General features: G+C 32.0%; 1 protein-coding gene across 1 annotated transcript in view; it reads left to right on the top strand.

Moving 5' to 3' along the window:
- LOC118182543 (leucine-rich repeat protein soc-2 homolog) overlaps positions 1-12024 on the top strand; it is an 84482-nt gene that overhangs the window by 16551 nt on the left and 55907 nt on the right. Inside the window, exons 3-4 of the mRNA XM_085809452.1 lie at positions 3335-3403; positions 7956-8171. Coding sequence (XP_085665578.1) covers positions 3335-3403; positions 7956-8171 — 285 coding nt within the window. The remainder of the gene's footprint in view (positions 1-3334; positions 3404-7955; positions 8172-12024) is intronic.

Below are 12024 nucleotides of genomic sequence, written 5' to 3'. Positions count from 1 at the left end.
GGTGTTGTTTTTCTTCACGACGACGCATGACCACACACTGCAAATGTGATGAAAAACCTCCTACAGGGATTTGGCTGGGATGTGTTTGACCATCCCTCCGTACAGCCCTGACCTCGCTCCTAGCGACTTTCATCTGTTCTTACATTCTTAAGTCTTTCCTTGGCGGTCAACACTTGAACAATGACGACGAGCTGAAAGAAACTGTTTCCAACTGGTTGAAGACACAGGCGGCAAATTTCTATGAAGAAGGTATACAAAAACTTGTGCCACGCTATGACAAATGCCTGCAATATTTCGGCAGTTATGTGGAAAAGTAGTTTAAGAGTTGTTGAATTTTGTGCAATAAATAACTTTTCTGTAGCTGTAAACAATTTTATTACTTTCTGGACGTACATTGTATATTAACTGGTTACAACCTCTGGAACTGTACACGAAGCTACGACACTAACTGCATCAAACAAAGCCCAACTAACTTTCAAAACTTGCCAGCTGTGTCTACAACAGGCCTTTCAAGTTTGTTCTAATCAGCAGGTCTCTCTCTAGACAAGCATCAGCGGTGACAACATTCAGTCATGCTGATTATGATCTTACTTTTCATTTTAACCTATGACGCTTGACATAAAATCTACATGCTATTTAGTAAACCTCTAGAGTGAATAAGTATGTGACAAAATAAGACATAAAAAAAATCAGCATAAAGCTGTTAGTAAAACGTAACCGTCACGTGTCTTCTTTCAAATATGTCCAACTATTATAAGTGTAAAATATTGAATGCTACTTGATAAATTGCATGAAGTTTATTTTATTCTCAAACTTTAATTAATTCATGTTTAATAATAATGTGTCATACTTAGGGATCTATTTTATTTTTTGAATGAAATTACAAAAGTGAAATTCAGGCGTAGTAATATTTTTAATTGAATTTATTCAGTTCTCATTGCTCATAGGTCCTTAATTTTTTTCATTAATAGTCCTTAATTTTCGTGTGCAAAAATGTGTACGAACCCTGAAGCAGTTGTGGAGGAAAGTCTTTTGAGGATAAAGGAAAGATTGTCCAAGTTCTTGGATTCACAAAGTGTTGTAAATATAAAGTTTTTATGCAACGTTATCACTCTGATGATACAGTAGCAAGCTGTAGCATTAACATTTTTAATGAGAATATCATTTCTCACTTTCAAAATATTTTAAAACATAGACAACAAATTGCATTGGATAAAATTTGAGTCAAAAGGGCGACCCACCAAGTCTTAAGCAGAATTGAGTGCTGCCAAGAGACAAAGAAAAGATAAATGAAGATGTCTCATGAAGACCATTATCTGAATAATAATGCTTCATTCTCATCATTTTCCAGTTATTTCATTCACTCATCTTCATATAGTATGTTAAAATTAAATTTTCATCTTATATAAGCTGCTTAATATTGTGTTTATCTTTCTATCTGAGATTTATGTGTTCTTTCACTGTTCTTCTATTTAAGTGTTTTTTAGTGTGTGTGTAGTTAGTTAAACTATTTTTGTATTTCAATGCTTTTATATTAATTTGTTTTATATAATAAAATCTGTCATTAGAGCTTTAATATCTCCAATTTAAAAATATACCGTTTAATATCCTACTTAACACAGAAGTTGCGAGTTATGTTAAATGTCAGTGGTGAAGTACTTGTTTAACTGAATAATAATTTCAATATCTAATGCATATATTAGTATTTTTGATTTGAATATATATCACATCCAAACTTGAATTTTATTGTATTAATTTTAATTTACCATGAAAATAAATTTAAAATCTAAGTATTATGCATTTTTTCAATTGGCATTAGCATATGAGGACTGAAAAAAAATTTAACACATTAATAAATCAGTTTTAAGACTAAATAAATTTTATGATCATTGTAATTTAACTGGCTAAAAGTGTGATTCTTCCCCTATCATCTCCTCGCTATTATTTTGCACCTAGTCATTATTCTCAGATTCTCTTGACTGCAGAATCAATGCATTGTCATTTTATTACTGTTTTGTTTATTTCTTTTGAAATGTACTTCTGAATATTTTCTTTTATATATCTGAATATCTGCTTTTTTCATATTTTATGAATGCTGCACATATCGCTCATATGACCAAAGTAATATAGTATGCATTTATTGCCATTATACAAATTTATAAGCATTCATATGCATTTTAAAACTACCGTAATTTCCGGAAGAAAGGCTGCATCGGCGTAAATGCCGCACTCGATAAAAATGGTGGGAAAAAATTAAAATTACACAGAAACGCCACAATAGATTAAATTGCGCGTGACAACGTCGTGGGCCGTATAGATGCAAAAACTCAACCTAAGTCCTGATATATGACATACCAGTTAAGAAAAATGCATGAAATGAAACCATAACTCAAAAATAAATTAAAGGTAAGAAATGTATAGCTTCTGTGCCGTTTAGAGACATTTTCAAAAATTTTCCGCTCCCTTCTTACTTAAAAACTACCCAACAAGTACTTGTACCCAAACTGATGGGATCTGTATTTGGCAGAATGCCAAGAAAAATCCATTCATGCTGAAGGGGAAATACGTCAGAGTTCGTTATTGCAAGGCAAGTGGAGTCGTGTCCGCTTTTGAAAAAAATTGCAGAAAAGGCAGGGGTGGGGAGAGGACGGGTCCTGGAAGATTCATCGAATGGCAGAGGAAAGAGACTATTCAAACTGATGAGAATGTTGATTTGAAAGGGGGAAGAATGTTATTGTTCTGAGATCTTGTTTAGGGTGAATAAGGCATGTAGGTCCGTTCAAGGGAAAGAATGTAAACAAAATAACGTTCGCAAAAAGCAACTGAGTGGTCTTTTGTGTGGGAATAGCACCAGTCTATGCACAAGGGCATCCAAACTATGTACAATGACCATCATAGGAAATATTTTATTTTTAGTGCACCTAAACGCCGCACCCGCTGAAAATTTAAGTTTTAAACACGTAAACGCCGCGACGTTTCTTCCAGAAATTACGGTAATCTCCTAGAAGCTGTATAGATATGAGTAACATAATTTATTATTTGTTATTAATCAGGGTATACCGATATAAGACATAAAATATAACTCATTAGCATTTACCTAATTTACAGATTACTATTTAGCATTACACTTTAAAATCACGAATCACGGTTGCACTTGTGAATTTACTAGGAAAAGTGCAAGGTGTTTCATAGCGAGAGTTAAACTTTTGCATGCTTATTAAATGAATAATTCTCTTAAATGGTTTTTTAATATTTATGTGCTTTGTGTAATAAATAAGGAAATAGTGTTGTTTCATTGTAATAACTATTAATTTTAATGTTTTAACGTTTGTAGGACGTTGCCAAAGAATTTCTTCGTTGCAAGGAAGAAGGTTCAACCAGGCTGGACTTAAGTAAATCAAGCGTAAGTGCCCGACTTTGCATTTAATAAATTGTCTATCCTATAATTTTCTTAATATTTAAATTATCTACAATCCTAATCAAAGAAACAAAGCTATTATTTTACTGTAAAGGATTTTCTTCACAACTGTGTTGGATGTAATTTTAATTTATTAAAAATGTCCATAAAATTTCAATACATTTAATTCTCTATATACATCTGTGCAGAGTAGTGTTGAAAATTCTAATTGGACTTTAAACAACTTTTACTTTCAGCTTCATTTTTGTAATTGTAAAACAGATATCATTTGAATCACTACACATTTGTGTGTGTTTTTTTACATATAATATTCCTCTTTAATCTCTTTTGGGAGGGGATATGTCTTTTAAGATATATACCTTAAATTTATTTTTCTGTTACGGAATGGAATGGATCAGAATCTCTCAAACTATTAAAAAATAATTTGGAAAACAAATGATGAGAATGCAGTTTGCAGTAGCAGGTTGTTTATTAAGTTGCAAATGTTTCACGACCTACATTACAGTGTTTAACACAACTTAGTTGAAATAAGGTTTAATGACCTGCATTAGAATGCCACAACTTAGTTGAATTACAGTGTTGGTGACAGCATTCTGAATAGCATTTCGGCATGGCACTTCATTCTGAGTTACGGTTTTCAGTTCTAGCAATATAGAAAGGCTCAATTCTTACACTTGTGTAGCCTTTTAAATTTTTCAAAGCAGGATACTATCTTTTGATGTTATCACATAACAGCCATATTTAATGCATTTGCAAATAAATTCCACCACCATTTCTTATTGCAAAGATGGTAATAGTAGCTGCTTAACATTCTATCTACTCCACTCATTCCAGAATTGTATTTATGAATCTGGTCATTGTACATCTACTTTTTTCTTTTCTGCATGTGAATATCTTTATTATATTTCTGCACATGAATATTAACTGGATTGGAAGGTGAGAGCAATAATTTCAAGCAGTCACAGCAGAATTATCATTCCAGTGGCACATGAATACTGATCTTGGTATCGCATATACCTAAAAAAAAATGAAATCAAATAAATGTTTTTCTTTTCATCTCTATAGAAGGCATTAGTGGACAGTTCTAGATTTGATGTTTTGTATAGTCCTGTAGCTTTTATGTATATATTTAGTTTCCTTCATCAAATCATAAGAAGTAAAAAAGTTATCAAGAACTGTTTCTACTTGAAGAGGGTTAGTAGCCACTGATAGAAACTCATTGACAATTCTAATATCAAGAGGTGCATATTGATTTATTTGTTTTAATGCATAAATTTTTATCTTATGTAACCATTGATAGCTCAAATATTCCAAATTTTGAATCCGGAGTGAAATGGTTTTTCACAAATGAACATTTTAGAAGATTGGTGACTGGAAAATGAAAACATTGATTCAGTAGTGCTAACTGCATTGTGAAATAATCCAAAACTGAATGTATTTTTGTCCAGTTCATCATAAATTAGTTGAATTTTATCCTGTTTATCACCAGCATGCAATGCAGAATTATCCTTCAGATGAAAGTTTCTTTTAATGTCTTTGTCTTATGACGTAACGTAATAGTTACGTTACGTCTAGGGACAGCTGGGACTGTAGCAATCCATTGTGAAACTGATTAGTAGTATCTTACAAACATTAAAAACAAATCTCTTCATTTGATGAACGAGGTACAGATGGCATTGGCTGTCATTGAAGTAGGAAAAGAAAAAGGGTTTTTCCCTTTTGACCTCGTGACGTGAATTGATTAAGATGTTTAATAACTTTAGGGGACAGTAAAATGTCCCTTAAATTGTTAAATAATGTATATATTTTAGTTTAATTGTATTATGTTGTAGTATAGATAGAATATAATTAGATGAATCAACTTCTTCGAGTTTTTATTTCCCATGCATTGGTTTCAATTCATCATCACACTACCCAGGTAAGTAAGTAAGTTTTGTCTTTTGTTTTCTAGATTGCTCTCTATCTTGAATGAGTGAAAGAAATATTTTTATTTTAATGATGAGGCTATATTTTAGTAATAACACAATCATTTCCAAATGGTACTTGAAGATATCCACATAATAAAAGTAATCAGAAAAACGGAACAATATCTTTCCAGTCGGTTTAAGGCAAATAGCTTTTACATGCTTTCCCCGTATTTGAATAACCCTTTCAGTCAGTTTATATGTTTGTAATTTATTCCCCTTTTGAGCTGCATAATTTGATGTCATTTGGCCAATTAATTTATATATTTCTAGGGAATGAATCTAAAAAAAAAAAAAAAAATTTAAATCAATAGATATTGCTTTTCTTAATTTTAGAAACTTATAACCAATTTCCTCTGTTGGTTCATTTTTGATGCCCTTTTTAAAAACAGATTTCTTTTTCCATTTGGGTATACAAGACTTCACTTTTTTCATGAATTATTGTTCGTTCAAAGTTGGCTCTGTAACTTGTTCTTTAGAACTGTTTTTGCTAATTGAGAGTCTGTTAGTAGTACTAACCTGTGACCATCAGAAGGCACAATAAGATTAAAAATATTGTCATCTATGTTCTCTTCTTCAGAGATTTTATCTGTTTCTTCTGAAGGAATTTGACAAACTTCAGATTCATTATAAACATCTGATTGATAAAATTGGTAAGTCTTAACAGATAGCTGCCTCTACAGTTCTAAAATGTGCCTCCATGTTATGATAATTCACAGACTAAAAAATATTCAACACCTTTCACCACAGAATGTGAGACAAATATTCTAGGTTATGAATAGAAATCTAATTTTCCTTTGTCAGAATTAGGAAATTTCCCTTTGTACAAATGAAAGGATTAACTAGGGGGATTACCTTCCTGAAATGTAAGGGGATTTCCCCTTTCTAAAAAAAATCTAAGGAAAAAAAAAGCCCCCCCACACACACATACACACTGTTTTAGTGGAAATTCAAGGTAAGGGGAATTCCTTTGACAGAATAGTGGTTACTGGCCGGTGTTCCTAGTTGAAAACATGGAAGTTTATCCATGTTTATCCATTATCAAATTATAGCAGATGAATTTCTTATTATTATTTATGTTCTTTTAATAAAGTGAAACTTTATAACTATTTCTCCTGATTTTTAGAAATATTGAATTGTTTTTCAGTTTTATATGAATTTTTGTGTAATGTGAAAACTGGAAGGGGGGATATCCTATTCTAAATTTCAGCCCATTTTATGTCTGAAACCTGATTTTTATAATCAAGTCATATTTCATTTATAAATTTTGTCATGTCAGTATGGATGAAATTCCATTTTTAAATTCATTTTCAGTTTGATGTTCCCAGTTGGGAACATTAGCCTGTAAGAAGTTAAGCTGATTGATTGTGCATCCAGTTGAGTCTTTACATTTCATTAATTTTTTTGTACTTATTGCAGGCATAAGGTTATGATGATTCATGATTAGTTTATCAATATTTTAATGTTTAAGTGAAAAAGGTTTCATGTAATTTTTTATTGCAGCATTAAGTGAGATTACTTCAGAAAGATCTAAGCTTTTTTTGAATGATGAACTCATTCTTCTCAGCTTCACATGTTGCCCTTTTATTTATTTAATTTAATTTTTTTTTTTTTTGTGTGTGTGTGTGTGTGTGCACATTATTTGGTAAGCTTCCAGAAATTCTTACATTGAATCATTCAGCAATTGCAAACCTAAACAGTTCTTTCTTACCAAATGCATATATCTGATACTCGTAAATTTGTAATGCAGGCTTGTTTGTTAGTGCCAAATATTTTTTCTTATGCCAGCATAATAGTGGAATGTGGCTTATACTGCATATTAGACTGAATCAAAAAAATATTAAATAACCTTTTAACTATGTAGGTTGAATAGTTTAAGAAACAATGTTGACGAAACAGATAATTTCATATTAGGCATGTGACTGAATTAATTTCACGTAGAAATAAAGGTATCTGTTATTTTGAATGATTATAAAATGAAACTATTTGATGGACTTAAAAAAAAAAAAGAGGGAATAAATTTTATAATTTTTTTATTTAGTTTCCTTGTCAAAAATTTAAGTGGAAAGTAACTAATTTACTATAGTTTATAAGTGATAAAAGATTTAACTGATCACAAGTAGTGAGTTGTAGTTGCATTTTTTACTTGTCTGTATTTGTCAAAATATTTTGTTTTAATGCAGTCTTTTTTATTGACAAGAATCTTAACTGATCTAAATGTTAACCAACTCGTGTTAAGCTTCTGCTGAAACCTTTCGTGCTATTAGATATCCTATATCAAGAATTAACCATAGCTTGAAAACTTAAACTTGGTGGATGTATAATTTCATTGAGTAATGCATAAGTGGTAACATAGCAAAGCCATACATATTTTGATAGCTGGAGCATAAAAAATATATTTACCAGGTATATATTATCAATTCTTTAGTAACATTCTTGATAATTTTCTTTATATAATGTAGTTGATTCAGCTACATACAAAGTTTTCAGTCAATTTAATAATGAATTTTGAAATAATTTTCCTTTACAAGAATGATATTTTGAATGATTGTCTTGTTTTCCTTCTGTTTTAGATAACTGTCCTTCCACCTTCAGTCAGAGATCTAACTCATCTCACAGAGTTTTATCTGTATGGCAACAAGCTGACAACTCTTCCCCCTGAAATAGGTGGATTAGTCAATTTAAGAACTCTCGCTCTAAGTGAAAATTCATTGACAAGTCTGCCAGACACCTTGGTTAATTTGAAAGAGTTAAAAGTTCTAGATCTGAGACACAACAAGCTCAATGAGGTAAATTATATATTGGAGTTTGTTCAAAGACTATGACACTGCTCAGAAATTTCTAAAGTGGTTTTATGCTGTTTTTTTTTTTTTTTTTTTTTAAAGTTTACAGTCCAGTGTGTATATCTAGTACAAGGTTGACTAACCTTCATGTTTGTGAAAACAATGCATTTAAAAGCTGTAAAGTAGTTTTTATGGGTCTGTGAACAAAAAAACATTTCAAGCAAACTAATAAGGCTTTGTATTCGTTGTAAATATTGTAATTAAGGCTGTTATTTATAAATACAAATATTTTTTGTTACTGTAGCTGTGTATTCAGATGAGCATATTCTAATGCTATGCGGATTTTAAATTTTTCTGCAGTATATCAATCCTTTGCAGAAAACCCAGCCTTTGCAGGTACTGGTTTCCAGTATGTACTTTTTCTTTCTTAATTAGAATCGTGAAATGATTTTTAATAGAAAAAAAGCTGAAATCATAAGAAAACTCAGAGGTCCTCATAATAATCTGAATAGCTTTTTTTTAATGAAGAATAATGCAGTAATTTAAAAAACAGAGTCAGCAGTTTTTATTAATATTAACCCGTATGCAGTTCTTGGGAAAATGAAAACAAATAAGTTGGAACAACACATACTGCACAGAAATTAACATCAAGTTTTTTTTAAAAAAAATGTAATCTGTCAGCTTAACTTGATTCAAAATTGTTTGGTGTGATTTTTTTTCTTCCAAATAATGGGAAGATCAACATATATGCACAGGGATTGACCTCAAATCATTATTCATTTTTTTTCTAGCTGGTGTCTGTTCCAAAAATAACATAACCACAATAGCAAGTCACAGAAAATGAACTACCTGTCTTTTCTCTATTAATTTAATGATCAGGTGCATGTAGCATATTTCTGAATTATCTTGAAATTATTATAGTGAAAATGTAATTTTAATAAAATTATTCACTATTAGAAAAGTGTGATGTATTTGAAACAATATTAGCATATATTTATCTATTTATGTTGTAACTCATCTAGGGCAAAGGTTCTTAAATTTTGAGTTAAAGACTCGTTTCACATGATGTATATTTTGCCAGACTTGTAACAACAAGCATTACTTTTCAAAATGAAATAAAACAAATTTAAAGTATGCAGAATCTCTCGCTAATCTCCGAATATTTAATCGTGGATGCCAAGAGATCAGTGAATCATAGTTTAAGAATCAGTAATCTAGGAGAATCCACTTTCCCTAAAAAAAATGGTTTATGACAAATGATTGAAAAAAAAAGAATGTTGCTGAAAAATGAGCAAAAGTTCTTTTATTAATTGCTGTTCCTATGAAATTCCAAATAACCAATGAATTGACAATATTGTGTAATTTATATGTTTATGCTTTCAGTCATTTGTAATAAAAAGTCAATTTAAAATTTTATCTAAGAAAACTGGTAACCAGATAAAAATCTACAACAAGAACCCTATACATCTGATTGCTTACATGACAGATATCCATGTGGATATATAGGCCATGAGTAAGGAAACAATCCATTTTCAATTTATACAAAACAAATTAGGCCAAAATTTGGCATTTCATATGTTTCAATATTGAAATAAAGTGCCAAAATTAAACCTTTTACTTAAGTTCCTACAAGTTTATATACGCTGCTTTTCTTAAAAATCTGTGTAGGGGCACTCTTTGACATAAGAAAATCACCATTTTATAGTTCAAATTAGAATTACAGTCAATGATCGAAACCTTTTTCCAAGAGCATACATTACCCTCAAATTACACTGTTCAAAAGAAACTTTCAGGATGGACGAAGTTATGTTCACTAACATTTTCGTGGTACCTCTGCTTGCTTTTGTTATCTATTGCCAGATGTTGCCTTTCAAAAACCATGAATTTACATACAGGGTGTCATCAAATGTCATGTACAAACTTGGAGGGGAGGTGGAGAACATTGTTAGGAGCCATAATTACATCGGAAAACGGTAGGCGGAACATGGATCCTTCGGAGCCAGGATAGAAGATACTGAGCAGCCATGAAGGGCATAAACACCCATATTCACAGAGGGTGTGTTGCATGCTGTGGTCTGAAATCCCGGTACCAGTATACTGGTGCTTGCCACTGCAACCGGAAGATCTCGAATAACTATGTCGTGTACTGCAGGGCAAAACCTTACATCCGTTTCTTCTACAGAGGGTGCAGTTATTACAGCCAGATAACCTACGACATGTCGCATTTGCACAGTGGTTTGTTAACCTAAGTGCGGCAGACATGCACTTTGCCAGTTCCATCTTGTTCTGTGATGAAGCAACCTTTTCACATTAAGGGGTGTTCAATATGCACAACGCGTACATGTGGGCCTTGAGCAACCCACATAGCACCCGACCATAAGCCACACAACAATGCTTCACTATTAATGTGTGGGCAAGTATTGTAGGGAACAGTTTACTCGGCCTATACATCCTTCTGCCTCAATTGGACTCTGACAATTATCTCATCTTTCTACAGGAGGTACCTCTGGAACTGCTTATCAGTGTCCCCACACCTGTTAGACGGCACATGTGGTTTCAACAGGACAAGTCACCATCTCATTATGGAAGGTGTATGCATGACCATTTGGATCAGATATTTCCAAACAGGTGGATTGGGTGTGGTGGTCCCATCACTTGTCGTCCCAGAAACCCTGATTTATCTCCTCTGGGTTTTTTTTCTCTGGAGTGTCATGTACAACACGCATATGAATTCTGAAATGGATCTGGTGGCACAAATATCCATCACTACTGCTACGATCCATGAAACGCGAGGTATTTTTTAACGTGTCACAGCGGTGTTGTGCTTGCATATATGCCAGTTTCCGCACACCTCTTGTGATGCTTTAATGTCATGGTTTTTATTTATTTATTTATTTATTTATTTTTGTGTGTGTGTAATAAAGCAAATTACACTACATTATGTGTTGCGGTTTGTGTTTGTTTATCTCATTAGGGTTTTGTTTCTGCTTATGCTTTCCGATGTACTTATGGTTTCTCACGATGTTCCCTACAACCCCTCCAAGTTTGTACACGCCGTTCAGGGATACCCTGTATATGAAAAAGCTTAAAATCAAACGAGGGATTATTAAATTTATAAATATATGGATTTCTCATCTTCTGAAGTATTGGCAAGCATTATGCAGCATTAAAAATTTCGCTTCTATTTTCTTCTCTTTGGAACAAATTTTGCAGTATTCAATTTTTATAGATATTTTCCTTTGTTTCTTCAGCAGAATTGCTAGCGTAGATTAGTTGAAAATTTAATGAATTTTCAGTAATATTTTCTGTGAATAAATCTATGTATGAAGTATTTTTCTCATATGCTGCATAATCTTTTCACTTTTTTAAGAAAGTTTCATGTTCCTTATCTGCATCAGTGGCCAAAGTCCCACACCTTCATTACTGCAAGGAATTGGAAAAAAATTTTGAAGATTTTTTTTCCTTAGTAAATCCTGCCACAAGGAATCAATTGCAAATCTTCAATGTGTGCTTATATTCATCCCAAGTGTTTTGGGGTGGTGAGCAATTTAGCATATCTGTAAATTGTATGGTTTTCAATGTCTAATCCAATTAAAATTTTTTCATTCATTTTATGTAATGCTTTTAAAAGGCATATGATCAAGTAGGTTGTAGAACTGAGTTCTGAGGAAAGAAATTCTGCTCTTATACAATACGAATTTCCCCTATGATCTCGGCAATGTACAGTACAGTTATCAAGGAGTGATAGAATACTTTCATTTAATGATATTTTTTGGCCAAAATTTTATGCTCATTCTTGAAAAAACATTTCGTTCTATCCTTACATTTATATTTTCCTTTAACAGGCAAGGATGCTTAA

This window comes from Stegodyphus dumicola, chromosome X2 (genome assembly GCF_044657685.1).
Source record: "Stegodyphus dumicola isolate Sdum_Otavi_A_Nest chromosome X2, ASM4465768v1".
Taxonomy (NCBI): Eukaryota; Metazoa; Arthropoda; class Arachnida; order Araneae; family Eresidae; genus Stegodyphus; species Stegodyphus dumicola.
Note: the sequence above shows the minus strand (reverse complement) of the source record. Positions and strands in the feature narration are given on the sequence as shown.